Source organism: Elephantulus edwardii, unplaced genomic scaffold (genome assembly GCF_000299155.1).
Source record: "Elephantulus edwardii isolate Elephantulus edwardi_28Jun2011 unplaced genomic scaffold, EleEdw1.0 scaffold00082, whole genome shotgun sequence".
Taxonomy (NCBI): Eukaryota; Metazoa; Chordata; class Mammalia; order Macroscelidea; family Macroscelididae; genus Elephantulus; species Elephantulus edwardii.
The window spans coordinates 5,301,125-5,322,573 of NW_006399832.1; the positions used below are offsets into that span (position 1 = coordinate 5,301,125).

Consider the following 21,449-nt stretch of genomic DNA (forward strand, 5'->3'; position numbering starts at 1 on the left):
ACGTAAGGTTGCTGTTGGTCTCAAGCGATTCGTCAGCACGTAATTTCCTTCCCATTTGGGTACTTTGCTACTAAAAGAAAGTTAAAAGTCAGCTATCACCAAAGTGCTTCTCATTAATAAAGCTGACTGCAACGTCCTGTCCAGTACAGTTGTTAGGGGGTAAATTGAGACCCTTTATCCAGTCCCTGATAGTGAGAAGCACTCTGCTAGGTCTTTGATTGGGCTAAGGGATGGATCAGGTAGCTCAGTTGTTCATACACCTACCAAACCCACTGTGGAAGAAAGGGAGTCAGGCCTGGGATGTGGCTGGTTTAACCCATGGCTGGAATCCTGTCTGTGGTGGTCTCCAGCTGTCCAAAATGACCCCGAAAAGCCACATAAACGGGCCATGACGGCAGGGGGTAGCTGGCAGAGGCACAGGGAAGACGAAGCTGAGCCCTTGGCTCTAGAGACTGTTGAAACTTTTTGACACCTTCTATTTAAAGTCTCGGGACCCGCCCGCCCCCGGACCGGGAACCCGAGCCTCTGAGGGCAGGGCCAGGCCAGGCTCAGTCAGAGGGAGAACACCGGGCGGGCGCGGGCGGCTGGGCTCCGGCTCCCGGACAGGCGCGATGGCGAGCAGCGACGGCAACCCCACCACCGAGAGCTTCGGCTCCGAGGAGGAGGAGGAGACCCGGGGGCTGGAGACCGAGGAGGAGTCGGAGGGCGAGGAGGACGAGACGGCCGCGGAGTCGGAAGACGAGCCCGACGCCAGGTAGCGCACGCCTCTCCGCGATCCGCAGCTCTCCCGCTCTGGCGACAGCTCGCCTGCGGTGCAGGGCGAAGGGGCTTCGCTGGAGAAACTCTCCTACCCCCTTCTGTAACCCTCAACCTCCTTTCCTAAGCTCCCCACTTCATTTCCTTCGACCTAAGCACTTTCTGTCTGGGCACGCTGCCTTTATAAAGAGCGTGAAGGTGGAGGTGCGAGCTGTCAGCTGGAGTGACAGGCCCGCCTGCAGCCAAGCTCGCCTCCCCTACATACCTCCTCCCGTCGCCTGCTCCTTGTGACTCGGTACTTCTGTTCATTCCTGGGCATTTGCCTAGGTGTCTGTCTAACGGGAGCGCTTTTATTTGGCCCAAACCAAGACCATTTTGAAAGCTTGAACTTGAGGCCATCTCTGGGATGTGGGGAGGGAAGTTAAGAATTGCTTTCTGAAACCTTAAACTGAACGGATGGACATGTCCCAGGTACCTAGCACTGTGCTAGGGTGTTGTCACTGCCTCTGTCAGAACCGACTCATGGCTGATCCTCCAGCAGGTTTTCAGACGCTGTACAAGAGCAGGAGGAGATTGCCCATCTTTCTCTCTCTGATCCAGAACACCTGCTTTTGGGTTGGCAGCACAACTCCAACCCACTAGGCCACCACAGCTACCTTAGGATGTTGTGTTGTTACTGAGTACCTTCCAGTCAAAACCGACACATAGGCAATTATGCAGTGGATTTTCAGAGGCAGTAAATCATGCAGGTGGAAATGGCCCATTTTCCTCCTGTGAAGCAGCTACTGGATTCAAACCATGTACCAGTTGCATGTTGGCAGTGCAATTCCTTACCTGTAGGCCACCAGAGCTCCCTTTGGATGCTATAGGGGAGTTAATTTTGGCGCCAAACCCATTGTTATATGCCCTCGAGTTGCTTGCGACTCATAGCAACCCTGTGTACAACAGCTCTGAACCTACTCCTACCTTGAGCCAACCTCATTGTCATTGCTAATTGAGTTAACTCCCAGGAATCCTGCAGGACAGAGTAGAACTGCCCCACAGCGTTCCCAAGTGATTTATCTTTACAGCAGTAAATTGGCACACTTCTCTCACTAAGAAGCTTGTAAATTCCTACTGTTAACCTTTCAGTTAGTATCCAGTGAGCCACCAGAGATTTTTCAACTTTGATAAAAAGGTCCATACATTCTCTGAGACTAAGTACCAAGAATTTCAGTAACCACTGCTCTTAAAACCCTGCTTTTGATACCCCACCCCTTATAACTGAATTCACCTCAGTGAATGTAAATGCAATTAATGATAGAAAATGACAAAGGACAAAGGGCCCAGATGGAGGATGTTTATGAATTGGAACCCTCTCCATGGCAGTGGGATATAAAAAGACAGGTATCCCTCCATTTAGATCTTTGTCCCTCCTCATGGAGGTCTTGAAATTGGAAGAGTAGGACTCAACTCCATTTAGATCTGTTTCTACCTTCATTTGTTCTAGGAATATTTTGTCAATCTGTTAACACAGTCAGAAGAAAGATGACAGCTGGGTACACCCTATTGCTTCAGAATGCTCATCTTACCCTCAGTTAAAAATCCTGCCCAGTCAGAGCCTTCAGTGCTGAAATTGTAGTAACAGCACATAGAGGGACATTCATTAGGGGATGTGGCCAAGTAACTAAGACGTCTTGAATATTGCACTTATATTTACCAAGCAGCCTTTGCCCTCAGATACTTTAAGGAAAAAGTTATGGAGACTAAAATATAATTTGCTAAATAAATTAGGGATAAACTATGGGTATTGAGGAAAGTCCAAAGAGAGGATGCAGAGCCAAATGGCTGCCTTTCAGTAGTGAGCACAGACCTTGGGGGGATGGGAGACCTTAGAAGAAAATATATCTGTTGTAGATTCTACAATCTCTGGGTATATTGAGAAGATTAAGTGTATCAACCTCAGGCTTTCTAGCTGTTTTTCTTAGAGGTGAGCAGGATCCTTATACCCTTGTCCAGTGGTGTCCTGGAGCTTTATACTTTGTCTGTTGGAGGCAAAACTTTACCTCCAAAAGGATCTGAAAAATGTTAAATATGAGCAGCTGACAGTAATTCATAGTGACCTTAGGGTCACTTGGCTCTTTGTCAAAGGTCAAGACCTGAATTATGTGCAATGGTTTCATATAATAAGGTGGACTCCAGGGGAAGGGGCTAGATAGAGCAGAGAGTGTCATATGGAAATACAAAAGAGGAGATGGAGACCTTGAAAACCATCACACTGTAAACTTTTTAATATAATGACATGAGTAACAGTAGTTCAGTAACCTGCCTAAACAGAGTTGAGAAACAGATGAATATTCTTGGAAAATTAGTCTGTTATGGACATTTTGGAAAGTTGGTATACAGGAGAGCTCTCAGTTCAGGAAGACACTTGTAGTATGAAGAAAAGGTGGTGTCTAGGGTAGGAACCCCACTGAGGGCTATGGGAGAGGAGAAGGCAGTGGGAACAGGTCTTCAGGCGACTAGGAATCCCCACGTTTCTTCTACCTCAGTGTTGTTACTTTGTTGTGCCTGAATTGACACATAGGCATGACGTTTGAGAGGTGAGAATTTGTGTTCTGTAAAGGATGTTCATTTTCGGTTCTTTTTGATGCTTCCATCTATGTTTTATGATTAAGAGGACCAATTCACTTGTGCCTAGTACAGTGCTAAGTGTTTATGTTTTAAAACTTTCCAGACAACCCTAAGTGGTGATTATCCTATTAAAGATGAGGAAATAAACTGACTTAAAGGCAGAGGTAAGACGTGAGTTTAGATCTTGGTACTACAAAACGCTTAACATCCACTATCTCTTCCTTTCAAGAGGAGAGAGACTCTAGGCTGACTAAATTACCTAATTGGTTGAAATTTTAACAGACTTTTCTAGTTTCTGCTTTCAAAAGTTTTCTAAGAAAAAGGAAAAATCTTATCTCTGAGTTATTACAGTGAGAGTTTTCCACTTTGGGAGGGAAAAAGCTGCCTCTACATTTTTTTCCTGAGAAGTATTCTCAGAAAATAAATTACAAATGGATTACTTTTTTAAAAGTTATTGCTGTTGATACATCTCTTCCAGTCAGTTGGCCAAGAAACAATCTCCCAGATTTCTCGACATAACCTGTGAGCACCTTCAGGGTTACATCTGTTTCCTGAAGCACTTCAACTGGTATTCCATCAGTTCCAGGGCTTTATTTTTAGCTAGTGCTTTCAGTCCAGCTTGAACGTCTTTGTTCTTGGTTCTTGATCAGACACTACTTTTTAAATTTAGTTCCTTGTGGATGAATGCTTTTTGGTATCGTGATTTTGTGTCCTCCTTCCATCTTCTTTTGATACTTCTTGCTTTACCCAAGATTGTGTCCGTGGTATACTTTAGGGTAGCCACTGGAGGCTTGAATTTGTTTTTCAATTCTTTTAGTTTGAGAAATTCTGAACAAATGTTTCCTTCTTATTTTCTAACTTCAGCTCTTTGCACATTCTAATATAATACTTTGCCTTGTCTTCTGTAGTTGCTTTTTGAAATCTCTTTTTCTTATCTTTTATTAGCATTTCTTCCCTTTGTTTTGGCCTCTTGACGTACTAATGCAATTTTCAGAGTCTCTTCTGACATCCATTTTGGTCTCTTCTTTCTCTCCTGTGTTTGTAATGATTTTTTGCATTCTTCAGGGGTCATATTCTTGATGTCATCCCACTATTCATCTGGGGTTTGCTCATTAGTGTCCAATGCCTCAAATCTATTCTTGAGATGGTTTTTAGATTCAAGTGCCATAGACATTTTGGTTCTTATCAGTTTGTTTTAATTTTATTGGGTTCCAGGTTGAACTTGCTTAGGAGTAATTGATGGTCAGTTCCACAGCAGGCCCTGGTCTTGTTTAGATTGTTGACATTGACCTTGTCCAATGAGTATTTTCCCACTAATGTCGTCTGATTTCTGTGTGGCTTATTAAGTGAAGACCGTGTGCATGGCCACCATTTGTGCTTTTTAAAAAAGTATTTGCAATGAATAAAGAATTAATTTTACAAAATATGGAAAAAAAGAATTGTTGCTGTTGAGAACAAATTGATTCATAACTGACCCTCTAGTGGGTTTTTCTCCAAAAACTTCAGCAGGTATACAGAGGCAGTAAATCACATGGGAGTTTATTGTCACTTTTTCTCCCATGAAGCAACTGGTGGATTAAAACTGCATGCCTTAGGTTGACAGCACAGCTCCTTCCCACAAAGCCCCCAGAACACTGGGATGACTGGCCAGGTGATGCTGGACCTCCTGGAAAGGAGAACTGAAAACAGGACCCATCGCATATGAAACATGCATCAAGACAAAGGTCCTTACCACCAGGCAAGAGGGCAGCGTCATGACAGATGGAGAAAGGATTGAAACTGTTAATGATTTCACATTGCTTGATTCACAATCAATATACTTGGTGCTAACAGTCAGAAGATAAAGAAATGTATTGCTTTGGCAAGTCCGCTGTCAAGGCCCTCTCCAAAATACCGCAGAGCAGTGATGTCAGTTTGAAGACGAAGGTTAGCCTGATTCAGGCCATGGTCTTTTCAATTATTTGCTGTATATCTGAGAACTGGATGATGAATAAGAATTAAAGAGGAAGAATTTGATGATTTTGGATTGTGTTGTTTGCAAAGAAAACTGCATATCCCATGGACCACCAAAAGAATGAACAGGACTTGGAAATGGTGCAACCAGAGTGCTCCTTGTAGACAAAGATGGCAGTTTTGTCTCTCATACAATGGACATGTTGCTAGGAGAAGCTATTCCTTGAAAAAGGATGTCATTCTTGATAGGGTGGAGGATTAGCAAATGAGAAGAAGAGCTCCATAGAGATGGATTGACATGGTAACTGCAGCAATGGGCTCAAGCATATGAAAGATGCTGAGGATGCTACAGGATAGGATGTGTTCATAGGGTCACTACAAGTGGTATTCAACTCAATGGCACCTAAGAGCAACCACTGAGGAACATCCTGCCCCATGAAAAACAAAAGCTGAGCTCTACCACTGAAGTACATCCTTGGCCCATAAAGTTGAGTGGCATATAATAGTAAAAAGGAAAAAAATTAACATAGTAATAGAATAATAAAATTATTGCATCCATTTGATCAGCCATTATTAAAATGTTATTTATAAAAAATTCTAATATGGATGGGGAAAATAATTCTATAGTTTGAAGTCTATAAAAATTATATATATTTATATATGTGAAAATGGTCAAAAGAAAATATAGAAAAATGTTAATGGTGGGTGGTTATATAAATAAAATAGTAATTCTTCTTTATGTTTGTGTTTTTCTGTAATGAACATATATTCTTCTTCATATTAGAAAAAGAGATAATTTTAAGATTTTATAGGGCAAAAAATTTAGTCTACTCTGCTTGTAATATTTCTTACCCTTTCAAGAACTGATTCGTAATTGACCCTCTAGCAAATTTTAGAAGCAATAAATCACATAGGAGGAAATTGCCATGTTTCTCTTGTGGAGCTGATGGTAGATTGGAACCACTTGCCTTTGTGCTAGAAATGCAACTCCTTACACTAGACCCCCAGAGCACCTCTTTCAAATGGAATATATAAAATTACCTATAGCTAATTCTTAAACTAGAGAAAATCTCCTTTTATTGTAAAGATTACATTTCTACTGAAGGAAAGCTCTACATCATACACTAGGGTTTACATTGGATTAGAGAACTGTTGTTCTGACATCATTCAATGATATTAAAAATATGACCTATGGCATCAAGAGGACAGAGTGTGAATGCTATAAACAATTTTGCCAATAGACAAATTCCTTATCTTCTTTGAATCCCATTTAAAACAAAAATCTGTAAAATCATAGCAATAATTCCTAATTTGTAAGGTTGTCATACAATTAAAGAAACTATGTGACAGTGTATAAGTACCTGGTCCTTACTAGATTTCCAATTCATCCTTCATTTTGAACATTGTCGGCAGAAAAAACCTCTACATTCTGCCATCATTTATCAGTGGAGGAGGAGTGAAGTTTTCAATATGAGAGATAATCCTTTTCTGCTCTGAGATACCTGTATTTCTTCATTTCACTCAACATCCATGGAGGGCTTGCTAATTGGACTATGCAAAGTGCCAGGAATACAAAAATTACTGTCCTCACAGTGTGCACATTCTAGGTGGGGGATTACTTCATTACTCCATAGTTACTTCATTACCTATTGTAAGAGGTTTATGGAAGAATAATTGTGAATGAAGTGACTCCAAGTAGAGAGAAAGTCCTAGTGTCCATCCTGCCTAGAGGCTTGGGGTAACTTCATCAGGCATGGTTGGCACAGGGTCTTGACTCATGATAAAATGCTGCATGGAGTTTGTAGGTTGTGGTTATAGAAAATAAAATGACTATTGTGGTTTTAAAACGGATTGTGGAGAGTCACTGTGAGACAAAGACCTTCGCTGAGAGTTTTGGCCCACACGTGTGGGAGACGGTGAGGATGAACAGGCTAGGGCAGGGTTCAGATCCACTTCCATAGGGTGTCTAGGAGTCACTGTCAGCTTGATGGCACACGATAGCAACAACAACAAAACTGAATATAAGATATATTACTTATCAATCCTACAGACTTTTAGAGTTGGAAAAAGCTTTGGAACCATTTAACAGGAATCACTCATTTTATAGATTGAGCAACTGAGAGCTAGGGGTCATTTGGTCAAAGTTTTACAACTTTCAAGTCGCAACTGTACGACCAGACTTCAGATCCAGACTGTTCCTTAGAGGCACCCGTAGTGAGACTTGGTAATGTGCTCACATATTAAGCATTTCGTAAGGAGATTCTAGTCATGGAGAAAGGCGTAATTCCTGGTAAAGTAAATGTACTGTCAAGTCAGAACTGGCTCGTAACTGACCCTCCAGCAGATTTTCAGAGGTAGTAAATTGCACAGAAGGAGATTGCCCATCTTTCTCCATGGAACAACACATAGTTCACTATGTGCCTTTGGGTTGGCAGAGCAGCTTCTTGCCACTGGACCATCAGAGCCCCCTTGGTCAAGTAGAAGTTCAATTAAGAAAAGAGGGTTCAAAACAACAATGAGATATCATCTTACCCCCATCAGAATTGCAAAATTTAACAGAACATCAAACATAAAATGCTGGTGAGGTTGTGGAGGGACTGGAACCCTTATTCACTGTTGGTGGCACTGTAAAACGGTGCAACCACTGTGGAAGGTGGTGTGGTGCTTTCTCAAAAAGTTGCAAATAGAGATACCATTTGACCCAGCAATTCCACTACTGGGAATTTACCCCAAAGAGACCATAATTGCCACCCAAGCAGATATATACACACCCATGAATATCGCGGGTTCACTATAGGAAGGAGTTGGAAACAACCTAAGTGCCCATCAACAAACACATGGATAGAGAAGCTGTGGCATATTCACACAATGGACTACTATGCTGCATTGAAAAACAAGGAACTCATGCAATATTATTCAAAATGGGTGACCCTGGAGGGCATTATGCTGAGTGAAGTATCTCAGTCACAAAAGGACAAAGACTGCTTGGTGCCACTGTTGTAAAACAGGACTGAACTCAGGGTTTAGGGGGATACTGAGAAAGATGGGTTCAATAATTATACTGCATTGAAACAGATGAGGGAGAAAACTGTTTAAAAGGGATATGTGATTAGGTATTTTTGTCATGATGGGAGTCCAGAGCGAAGGCTGCATAGTGGAGTGGAGCTCAGGGGAAGGATTGTAAAACAATGGGGGAACTTTTCTTTTACTTTTCAAAGAGAAGGGGTGGCAGGGAGAAAAGTACAACAATGAATGAATGGAAATCCAAAGTCTCTGTAAATTTTCATTACAATTAATAAAAAAAGAAAAGAGGGTGAACCTAAATGAGATGGATTGGCACAGTGCCTGCAACATGGGACTGACGCATGGCTGTGATTGTGAGGATGGCTCAAGCTGGGGCAGGGTTTTGTTTTGTAATGTAGAGGATCATTATGAGTTAGAACCAAACCAATGATATCTAACAACTACAAATGTTTTAATCTAATATCCATTAACTTATTTATTCAACAAATATTTTTGGAAATCTTACTCCATGCCAAGTGATATGTTGTTACTGTTGTTATGTACCATCAAGTCAGAACCTACTCAGAGTTGACCCGCCAGCACATTTTCAGAGGCTGTAAATCACAAACGAGGAAATTGCCCATCTCTCTCCGGTGGTGCAGCTAGCTGGAGGATCTGAACTGCCTGTCTTTCGATTGGTACTGTAACTCTTTATTAAGCCACCAGAGTCCTCTACAAAGGGTATAGCACTGAACAAAATTTCCCTCCTTGAGTTGACTTTCCAGTGTAAGAAGAGAAAGAAAAGATGCATGTGAGAGCCGGACAATTACTAGGGATGACAGATGATGATGGTGCCTTTGAGCTGTGGTGTTGGAGAAGAGCACTGAACATGGACTGCCAAAAGAACAAACAAATGTGTCTTGGAAAAAAGTACACCTGGATGAGCTCTGGTGGCTTAGTGGCAAGAAGTTGCACTGCAATCCCAGAGGTGCACGGTTCAAATCCACCAGATGCTCTGCTGGAGAAGAAGGAACAGTCTCCTCCTGTACCAGTCAGATCTGATTTGATGGTACACACTCACACACAAAATAATAAAATTACAAAAAAATCTTAAAAAAAAAGTACACCTGGAGTGCTCTTTGGAGGCCAGGATGAAGAGGCTTCACCTCACATACTTGGGGCATGTTGTTCGGAGGGGCTTTTCCTTAGAGAAGGACATGATGCTGGGAAGGGTGGAGGGTCGGCAAAGGAAAGGAAGACTCTCAATGAGGTGGATTGACAGAGCGACTGCTCAGTGAGCTCTAATGTGTTGAGAAGTGTGAGGAGGACATAGGATAGGACAGGATTCAGATTTGCTGTTCATAGGGTTGCTATGATTCGTACTTGATGGCACCTACCAACAGCAACATTACACCGCTAACCAAAAGGTTAGTGATTCAAATCCACCTACCACTCCATGGGAGAAAGCTAGGCAGTCTCCTCCCGTTAAGACATAACAACCTTGGAAAGTGATGAAAGCATACTAGGAGTTGGAATGAACTTGACAGCAATGGGTATATGTTCGAGGGCAATAAATGAGATGAAGGCAAAACAGCCGGATAAAAAGTATGGTCCTCTCCATGGAGTGGTAAAGAAAACCTCCCTGATGATATGATGTTTGAGGAAGAAAACGTAAGATGAAGAGTATTCGAGGCAAAGAGAAGAGCAGGTGCAAGGGCCTTGAGTCAGGCATGTGCGTAGCTTGTCTGAGGAACACACAGGTCCGGTTGCTGGAGCAGATCGGGCCAGTGGGGCTGCTGTCAGAGAGGAGGCTCAGAGGAGGCATGCCTGCCATAGGCATTTGTAGGAAATGCCAATGACTGTGAATTTTATTCCGAGTGAGAAAAAAGCCTTGCTCTGTCTACTCAGGTTTAAAAAAAAAAAGAAAAAGGTGATGTTTACAGTAATTCCATTAAATAGTAAGATCCTTTACATTATCAATATTATCAATCAACAGATAAATGCTGCATACCTACCATATGTGAAACACTGTTGTTAAAAGTTTCCATCTTCAATTTCCTGCATGGAGAGAGCTGTTCATTCAGACAGACACTCCTTATTTTTATATTCAACCTCTTCTACAGCTTTCTTTGATACTGTCCAGCATTTTTGTTGTGGCTCATTCTCTACTGGCCAATCTTAATTTTTCTATTTTAGCATGAAGAACTTTTGCTAACAGCAGTCCCCCAAACTTAAGCTACCTTCAGTTACAGCTTTGCCAATGCCTAGAGAAAATAGACCTATCTGTCTAAGCTGATAGAATGAAAATTTTTAGTGACATTCACATTTAACTAATCTGTGTAGGAAGTAAACCTTTGTGAAAGGTGAAGGGAGTTTATAAGTGGTTTATGTTATCAGTACGGAGCACTGTTTCCACGAATCTATTTATATAGTGTCTCCCCCTTCTGCCCTTACCTAAATGTTTTGACAAGTGTGTCATTTGAGCCAGGCTTCTTCTGAGGTCAGTGGAAAGAACTTGGGGTGGAGGGAGTGGCTGCTCAGGATGCCAGAGGCTGAGGGAGGAGAGAAAGATAAAACAGAGGCCCTTGGAACCAGAAACTCAAGTGTGATTTAAGTGTTGGCTGCATGGGCATCAAGTGACCTTGTACGACTGTGACACAACTGCAAAAGTTATTTTATATTCTTTGTGAAATTATGCAACTTTGATAACACAACTCTTAATTTAGATAAGCTTTTGCAAGTGAGGGGGAATTTAAAGCATGTGGGCAGTTATTTAATTTATAAACAAAGGCAATACCTGAATCACCATCTGCACTTAACAGGGTCTACAGTACACACAAGCCATTTTTTCCCCTCTACACAACCTATCTTGATAGGTATAAACTTCTTAAAATTTTTAAATATTGTACTATTTGTGGTGGTGGGACTTTCTTACTAATAAAATAATTTTTTGGAAGTTCTTTTCTTTAAAAGAACATATCTATTACAGTATAAGATACATTACCTGATAGGAAATACAACAAATTCTGTCATTATATTATAGTGCATTATGTATATAATAGAATATAAATTATAGTGTTTTTCTGTAATGAATTACAGTATTCCCTGAGTACTCTGAATCGAGACTCAATAAAAGCCTTGCCAATATAATTCAGACCAAATAATCAGTTTCTCCTTCCTACGCAGGAAACGTAGAGATTTAGGTGCAAGAGACTGGATATTGTAAATGAAAAGAATATTTTCTGTTGTTCAGCACTTTGTTATTTGTTATGTATCCACCTTTCTTTTGCAGACGAATTCCAACCAGTGGATTCAAATCACATACCTTTGGGCTGGCCACACAGCTCCTTACTGGTAACTTCAGCTTTTCTAGCAGTTAAATTAGGGAGACCTGGTGGTTTAGTGGTAAGGAGCTGCGCTGCCATCCCAAAGTAAAGCAGTCTGAATCCACTAGCTGCTCTGAGGAACAAAGATGGGTAGTCTCCTCCCATGTGATTTACAGTCTCTGAAAACCCCCTGGAGGGTCAGCATAGTCAGTTTTGACTCAGTCGCACACAACAAAGGTAGTCACATTTTAAAAAGTAAAATGAAATGAATTCTTATATTTTATTTATCTCACTTATCCAAATGTACCCCCTTAACAAAACTAACAGCAATAACATCAACGTAGAGAGAGATTAGATGGCCTAGTGGACAGAAAGTGATGCTACCAAGCCAAAGGTGGGTGACTTTTAATCCATGGCCCTGGGGCCTGCTTTTCATTGTTGTTGGTCAAACATTCTTGTAGGTCGTATTGCCCTGGTATGTCCACTTGCTGTACAGAGGTAACTTGTGGTCGCTGTGAAGCTGAACACTGTGACACTGATATGTTAAATGTGTTAAAGGTACCCATGGCGGACAGTGTTTGGTGGAGCTCCCTGATTAAAACAGGCTTGGAAGCAGGAGTGGCATCCACTTCCATAAATAGCTTGCCTACGGAAGCCCTATGAACCTGGAAAAAGGATGAAAGTCATACAAGTGTTGAGGACCTTCGTTCATAGATTCGCTATGAGTCGCCTACACTTGACTCTACACACTTAACAACAGCAACAACCCCCTTGCCATGCATTCAATACAAAATTATTAACATGAGAGTTCACTTTTTAATATACTAAATGTAGTGTGTGTTACATTTGCAACACATTAATTGTTACATGTGTAGGGAAGTGTTGTTAGCTGCTTTGGAGCTGGCTCTCAGGGACTTTTCCTCTCGTTTGCCTTAGTCTAGAAGCTCCTTGGAACCTGGTTAGCATCATAACAGTATGCTGGCTGACGCTGACACTGACAGAGGACTGAGGGCTTCATTCAAGTTATATCGACCAGCATTTGAACCTAGGTCTCTGGTGTGGAAAATGAGTCTATTGATTCAGTGACTGGGGGAAAGGGGGTAAGTGTATCAGAGACAGTAAGATTGGCACAGGATTGAGCAGGATTTAGGGCTGTTGTTCATGGGTTTGCTGTGAGTCACACCTAACAATAACAACATCAATTGAGGCGCCAATTTCTTATGTACATGGGATTGTTGTTGTTGTGTACCGTAGTCGGAACCGACGCTAGCTGACCCTGTGATGGGTTTTTAGTGGTAATTAACTGAATGGGAGAAGACTGCCCATCTTTCTCCTGCAGAGCAGCTAGTGGATTCGAACCATGTGGCCTTTGGGATTGTGGTGCAGCCTCTTGCCACTACACCACCAGAGCTCCTTTACATATTATTAGTGGCTACCAATTTATACAGTGAAATTCTGGCCAATACCTTGAAATACATTCATTTCACTGTAATCTATAAGAACACTAGTAATAATAATAATGCTAACGATACCAGGCCCTCTACTAAAGACATGAAGAAACATTCCTCACGACAAAGAGTTTATAGTTTGATAAAACAACAACAACCCAATTAACATTAGCATATACATAAATATAATTTTCTGGTGGTGTAGTCACTTCCCTTCACGTACTTTGGACATGTTAGGAGCGGCTATTCCTTGGAGAGGGACATGATGCTGGGATGGGTGGAGGGTAGATGAAGGAGAGAAAGACCCTCAGCCAGGTGAATTGACACAGTGACTGCTGCAATGGGCTCTTGTGTGTCAGGAAGTGTGAGGATGACACAAGATAAAAAAGGATTCAGATCTTTTGTTAATAGGGTTGCTATGAGTTGTACTTGACTCGATGGCACCTAACAACAGTCCATAGGGAGTCACCCTGTAAACTTTTAATCCCTCAGTAGTTCTGTTGGAGAAAGATGAACAATCTCTCATGTGATTTCCAGCCTTGAGAATCCAATAGAGGGGCAGCTGTGAGTCAGTTCTGACTTAATGGCAATAAAAGAGAGAGGGGTAGGGGTAGGGGAGGGGTAGGGGTAGGGTGGGGGAAGGGGTAGGGTGGGGGAAGGGGGAGAGGAGCAGAGGGGGAGAGGGGGAGAAGGAGAGAGGGAGAGAGGGAGAGGGAGAGGGAGAGAAAAAGAGCGAGAACAAGAGAGAGGGGAAGAGAGAAAGGGAGAGAACACAAGTCCCAAAGGAATATGGAAAACACATTTATTTCTCCCTAAAATAAAGGAATATGGAAAAATACATTCTCCCTAAAAGAAACTCTAGAGAATTTTTGCACAAGTTTTTATTTCTGTAGCTGGGAAGAAAGATATTCCAAGTATAAGGAGTGGTTAGCTATTTCTCTAGTTCCAACTCCCAACTCTTGTGTTGTTAATGTTGCTCTATCTAAGTTTTCTCCTTATAATCCAGAGTGCTCAGAAATTTCCAAAGTTGAGAATATTTGTTAAGTAAAAAAGTTAATGCAATAAATGAATGCCAGTTCATTCAGACTTCTTCAAGAAGCAGATTTAGTTGCGATGTTGAGTCTGTTAGATTATGTAGGATTTTGTTGGTTGTTGACCATTCATTTCCCAGGGATTGAAAATGCCCAGGGATTTCGAAGCACAGTACCTTGGAAGGGACAGTGATAAGTCTGAGGGATTGTTCAATTAAGATGCCTGTGGTCATCATTCCTACCTTCTGGGACTTGTTGGGAAACCCCTCTCACTAGGTCTCTTGAACCAGATCATAGATGGGTGGATAAGAATAGGCTTTGCTTGTTGCCTAGTGAAAAGTCCTTTATTAAAGCAACTGAAGTAGAGTCAATTCCAGAATGCCACATCTAATCTGATAATGTCCAAGATGTGTGAGAAGAGTAGTTGATTCCATTCTTCCTTCTACCAAACGGGAAATGCACAAAGCTTTCCTCTGGAGTTACATTACTCTCTTAGTTTGAGACGCTTCTCTTTAAGGGGGAAAAAAAATCATACGCTAAATTCAAACTTACAGTCACTAAGAATTTTCATCTTACTAGCTAATTTCACTCTAGCATTTGTGATTATTGATTTGTAAATAAAATGCAATGCCTTAATTTTCAAGAGTGCATCTTCTGTAAGAAAAGAGGTTCATTTATCTAACAAGTATTTCTTGAAAGTCAACTGTGTGCCAGAAAATGTAAACAGAGTAGATAAAAGAGAATCACTAATCTTGAAAGTATAGCCTTTGTGGAGAGAAGACATAAAATAAATAATCCTACAAATAATTAATGAGTTGAAGTAAATACGTTAGTAGAATGAGTTGGTCCTGTGGAGCTAAAGGTAAGAGACCCACTGGGACCTGAGGCTCCAAGTGTCTTCGTGTTCACTCTCTCAGCAGTTTGTGTCCCAGGCCCCTTCTTTCTTGCTTTTTGTCTTTTGCTTCCAGCATAAGGGTCTATGGTCCTGTAGTTCAAATCTGACAGGAGAACCTGGTTGCTTGTGACTTTCATCCTAGAAGAGACCTTATACATCATCTAGCACAAGTGATGATGATTCCATACTTGAACAAAGACCCCAGTAAGGAAGAGAATCTAACACTTACTAAAAAAAAAAAATTCAGTCGATGCTAACTAAGCACTGCCATTTGTTATTTTGAGGAGTTTATGCAATAGCTCTATGATATAGGCTTTGTTTGCATCTTCATTTTGTTGTTGTTGTTGTTATGTGCCATCGAGTCGCTTGATCTTCGTTTTACAGAAAACTGAGGCTTAGCAACATTTAGTAATTTACCTAACTGTAGACAGCTAGTGAGTAGGATTAAGCCTTGTCTAGCTCTGGTGGTTCAGTGGTAAGAAGCTGTGCTGCCAACCCAAAGGCACATGGTTCAAATCTATCCTCTTTTCTGTGGAAGAAAGATGATTAAATCTCCTCCTGTGAAATTTGTTGTCTCTGAAAACCTGCTGAAGGGTCACCTATGAGTCGGTTCCTACTGGATGACATGACAGTATTCGTCTCAAGATTTTATACATACACAAGTACATAATTGGAGAGGTCCCTAACTGCAGACATTCTCAGCACAGTATGTCTGGAAGTGTGAGGGTGCCACAGGATAGGACAGGCTTCAGATCTCTTGTTCATAGTGTCGAAATGGGTCATATGTGAAGACACCTAACAACAAAAATAACATGCATATATTCAAAAGCAAACAAAAAATTCTATACTACTATGAATTTAGTTTCAGTTCATGGTTAACTTCCATTAGGTTTTCAAGGCTGTAAATCTTTAAGGAAGTAAACTACCACATTTTTCTCTGGTGGATTTGAATCTCTGATCTTCGGATTACCAGCTCAACACATAAAGAATGCATTATGCCATCAAAGATCCTCATACACATATAGTTACTTATTGATAGTCAACTTTTCTATATGAATATAAATTTATTGTTGTTATTATGTGCCGTCGAGTCACTTGTGACTCATAGTGACCCTATGTACAACAGCCCTAAACTCTGCTCTGTCTTGTGCCAATTGCACTGTCTCTGACACTCCCATCCCGATAACCCCAGTCACCGAATCAATCCACCTCATAGAGGGCCTTCCCCTCCTGCGCTGTCCCTCCACCCTCCCCAGCATGATGTCCTTCTCCAAAGACTGGTCTCTTCTTACAACATGACCAAAGTATGTTAGAGGGAGGGAGTCTCAGAATCCTTGCCTCCAAAGAGCCACCCGGTTTAACCCTTTCCAGGATGAATCTGTTTGTTTTCCTAGCAGTCCATGGCACTATCAATACTCTTCTCCAGCACCACAGCTCAAAGGCATCAATTCTCCTTCTATCCTCTTTGGTCATTGTCCAACTCTCTGATGCACAAGTGATTGCAAAGACCATGGCCTGTATCAGACACACCTTGGTCTCCAGAGAGACACCATTACTCTTGAGTACTTTGGAGAGGTCCCTAATAGCAGACTTTCCCATGGCAATGCGCCTTTTAATTTCCTGGCTACTGGTGCCAAGAATGTTGACTGTGGAGCCAAGCAAACTAAAGCTATGTACAATCTCAATCTCTTCACCATCCATCCTGATGCTTCCAATTGGCCCAGTGGTGAGAATCTTTGTCTTCTTGACATTGAGCCTCAATCCATATTGGAGGCTACAGTCCTTGACCCTCTGCAGCAGGTGCTTCAGGTCTCCTCAGTTTCAGCAGGCAGGGTTGTGTCATCTGCATAACACAGATTATTGATAGATCATCCACCAATCTTGACTCCACATTTCTCCTCATTAGAGCCCAGCCTCCCAGAAGATATGTTCTGTATACAGGTTGAAAAGGTATGGAGACAGGACACATCCCTGGTGTACGCCCTTCCCAATTTTGAACCATGCAGTGTTTCCTTGCTCTTTTGTGACTACTGTTCACTGATCCAAATACAGGTTTAGTATGAGCACGACTAAGTTTTCTAGGATTTCCATTCTCCTCAAGGTTATCCACAATTTTTTGTGATCCACACAGTCAAATGCCTTTGCATAGTCAATGAAACACAGATAGACATTCCTCTGGTATTCCCTGCTTTCAGCTAAGATCCATCTAACATCAGCTATAATATCCCTAGTACCACGACCCCTTCTAAACCCAGCCTGGACCTCTGGCAGTTCTTTGCTGATATGCTGTTCCAGTGGTCCTTGGATAATCTTCAATAGAATCTTGCTTGCATGTGCAATCAATGAGATTGTTCTATAGTTTCTACACTCTGTTGGGTCACCTTTCTTTGAGATTGGAACAAATATAGATTTCTTCCATTCAGTTGGCCAAGTGGTTGTTCTCCAGATTTCTTGGCACAACTTGGTGAGCACATCCAGGGCAGCATCTGTTAGCTGAAATATGTCAATTAGTATTAAAAAAGAATTTCTTTTATTTACTTCAAACTTGAAAAGCAAAAGACTTACAAAAAGTTATGTGGTAGCCAGCACCTTAGCTATATTAAGTTTCCTAATGTGTAATAGGGAGAGTAGGTCTTTAAAAATAGCCGTTAGGCAATTGGGTTTCGTAAGGTCAGAGATAGCAGCACTAAAATAACTTCTCAACATGCTGGGTAGGTACATGGGATAAACTTTCAATACACAGTTAGTATAAAATCTACAAAAAATTCAGGTCCTTTAAAATACATAGTTTATATTACATTTGGAATGGTGAGCTTTGATGTTTTCATATCTAGGTGTTTTTTTTTAAGAGAGCTTTCAGAGACGAATCCTTTGATTTTTGATATCTCCCAGAACAGCCTTAATACATCACTTCTGCATGTAATATCATCAAGGGCATAACCAAGTTGCATTGTATTTTATTTATACTAGTTTATTTAAAAAATAAAAATACATTGTTTTTGAGAACATATTCTTCAGATTTCCCTCAAACCACCCCCCGCCACCAAATTGTACAACCCCATGATTAATCCTCCCGTCACCCTGCACATCCTCATCCCTCTGCTTCCACCCTCCCCACCCTCCTTGGATCCTTATACACATTCTACAATAAAGGTTTTATACAATATTTGTCCTTGTTGGACTGAGTTAGTTTATTTTTAAAACACTCAATAAGGGGTTAAGGAAAACAAGTGGATAGAAAGCATTCCTCTCTATTCTTATTTCCCAGCCTACAAAAACCCAACAACAAAACTACACACAATAACTAACAAAGACCTGGATTATGTTCTTGGATCTGCCACTTACTTTCTAGGTGTGTGCCTTGTTGAATGCCTTCGAGTCGAGCAGGACTCATAGTGACCCTGTGAACAAAAGGCCTGAAGCTCCTCTACAACTATTGACATTTATCACCGTTCATAGTTTCCAGAGGCAAGTTTTTTAGGAAGTGGATACCACTCCTGCTTCCAAGGTGTGTGCCTAAGGCAAGGCATTTAACCTTTGCATCTTTCCTACTGCTCACAAAGGCTGTTTGAGCCTGTCCCTGCCTGCCTTCCCGCTCATCTCATACCACTCTGCCATGTTCGCTCCATTCCAGACACACCAGCTTCTTTTGGGACTTCCAGCAGGTTAAATCTATTCCTGCTTCCAGGTCTTTACATTTGCTACTTCCTCCCTTTGGGATGCTTCTTTCTCAAATCCATGATTAAACTTTCAGCATAAATGGCCCTCTCTTTGAGGCTTTCTTTAACCACCCTGCCAGATGGCCTTAGTTCTTTCCCTTCATTTTGGCCACTCTCTTTGTAACACTTCTCGCCACTGGAAATTTCTTCATAGCACCGATTTCTTTTTCTTCATAGCACCATTCACTAGCTACAAATTTATATTTTGTTTATTGTCACCAGTAAGACCCTTGGTGAGGAGCTCTGTTGGCCTACTGATAAGAAGTTATGCAGCAACCTTGAAGTCACATGGTTCAAATCCACCAGCTGCTCTGCTGGAGAAGAATGGGTGATCTTCTCCCAAGTGATATACTGCCTCTGAAGACCTGCTGGAGTTATGGATTGGTTACAACTGGATGGCACACAACAACAACAACAACTAGATCTCTAGTGATGCAGTGTTTAAGAGCTTAGCTGCCAATGTTAAAGATGGTTGTTCAAACTCACCAGTTGCCCTAAGGGAGTAACATGAGGTAGTGAGTTCAATAAAGCTGTGAAGCCTTGGAAACTCTATGGGACAGTTCCTCTACATATCAAAAGACCCCTGTGAATTGGAATTGCTTCAGCCATGAACTTTTATTTCGATAGCTAGCCCCATAAGGGCTGTCCATTCTCTGCTCTGTCTTCAATACTGAGAACAGTGTCTGGCACATCAAAACCAAAACACATTGTGTTTGAGTCGATTCAGACCCATGATGACCCTCCATCAGGTTTTTGAAGCTGTACATTTTAGAAGGAGCAGACTGCTTCATCCTTTTCCCATGGGGCAGTTGGTGGATTTGAACTATTAACCTTTCCCTTAGCAGCCTAACACGTAATGTATTGCACCATGAGGGCTCCTGTTCTGTCATATACTAGGTTGCTACAAGAATCAATAAGTGGTGAGATCTCACTAGAAAACATTTCATCCTCACAATCTTTGATTTTCTTCTCTCTGATCAATACCATTCATATTAACACCTTCCTGTCAAATAACTTTGTGATTAGATGACAAAACAAGGGAGAGGGTTGTGGAGTCTCTCATGTAATTTACAGCAGTCTAGTCTGCTCACAGGAGCACAGGGATATTGAGGTCTGTTGCACCCAGGAAACTACAGAAAACAACTCTCTCAAAATCCCTAGGTAGAGGCCTCCAGAGAGGAAATGACACTTCATTAACCATAGAAACTCCAGAACACGGAAGTGTCCACACACACATACAGACAGCGGGAGAGGGAGTCAACATTGTTAACATATGAGCCAAGATGGCCTGATGCCAACCATTCAATTTAATTTGGCTAACGAATTAGGACCCTGATTTAAAATCCTCATGGAGCTCTGGGACACTAACCCAGATTGGGAGGGAGATGAGGGGTAACACAGCCCCAAGACAAGAAGGGAATAATAGCAGGGGAACCTGAGTCTTATCATTGGGATTGTTGTTGTTAAGTGCCGCCAAGCGGAGCATGACTCATAGCAACCCTATGAACAAAAGACCTGAACCCTCTTCTATAACTATTGTCATTTCTCTATGTTTCATAGAGGTTCCAGAGGCATGTGGTTTAGGAAGTGGATGCCACTCCTGCTTCCAAACCTGAATCAATCTGGGATAGGCATAGCTTTATCATCAGAGTCGTTGAGTGGAGCAGTGAAGTACTTGTCTACTGCCTGAAAAGTTGGAGGTTTAAACCTTCCTAAAGGTACATTGGTAATCAGGACAATGAATAAGGATGACTGAAGAATTGATTCCTTAGAGTTGTGATGTTGGAAAAGAGTACTGAATATTTCATGGACTTTTGAAAGAAAAAAGAGATATCTTAGAGAAGGTGCAACCAGAGTGGTCCTTGGAGGAAAAAATGATAAAGCATCATAGCACATACTGTGGGCATGTTGTTAGGAGAGGCTGTTCCTTGGGGAGGGACATCATGCTTGGAAAGGTAGAGGGACAGGAAAAGAGAAGAAGACCCTCAATCAGGTGGACTGACGCATTTACTACAACAATGGACTCGAGTGTGTCAGAGACTGTGAGGATGGCACAGGGTAGGACAGGGTTCAGATATGTTGTCCACAGGGTCACTCTGAGTCTTTCCTGACTCCATGACACTTAACAACAACAATAACAGTGGCAGCAGTGCTTTGAAGGAAAGGCCTGGTGATCTGCTTATCAGAAGTCACAGCCTTGAAGGGCAGTTCTTTGCACACACAAGGCTCCCCCTCCATAAGTCAGAATTGACTCAGTGGTAATTGATTTCTGGCCCAGTGATAAAAATTTGTGCTGCAGTTCCAAAGGTGTGGTAGTTCAAATCCACCAGCTACTCTATAGAAAAGGGTGGGGGTGTCTTCTCCTTCGTGATATTTTCACTGTCTGGAAACCAGCTAGAGGGTCAGCTATGTGTTGGTTTCAACTTGACAGCACACGACAATTGCATAATTTGCAAGAATCTGCTTTAGAGAAAAATGCTGAGAAGTAGCAACACTTTCTTAGTTTTCTCCGTTTCTCTCTGTTCCAGTAACATTCGCTGCTCAGTCTGCCAGGTTTCCACTTGTCAACCCCATCAATTCCCTTGGACAGAGTTTGTGTAGTTGATCAGTTGAGAACCATGGGCTCAGAAACTCAGGCTTTAGAATAACACTGCAATTGAAGAGCTTTCAATGTTCCAGCAGAATTTTTGTCAGTTATTCTGTCT

At 41.7% G+C, this 21,449-nt stretch overlaps 1 protein-coding gene across 1 annotated transcript in view; it reads left to right on the top strand.

The window, feature by feature from the left end:
- The first annotated feature begins 611 nt into the window (after positions 1-611).
- Positions 612-21,449, top strand: part of LOC102843550 (cardiomyopathy-associated protein 5-like) — a 148,979-nt gene continuing 128,141 nt past the window's right edge. Inside the window, exon 1 of the mRNA XM_006889884.1 lies at positions 612-754. Within this exon, the coding sequence (XP_006889946.1) occupies positions 612-754 (143 nt within the window). The remainder of the gene's footprint in view (positions 755-21,449) is intronic.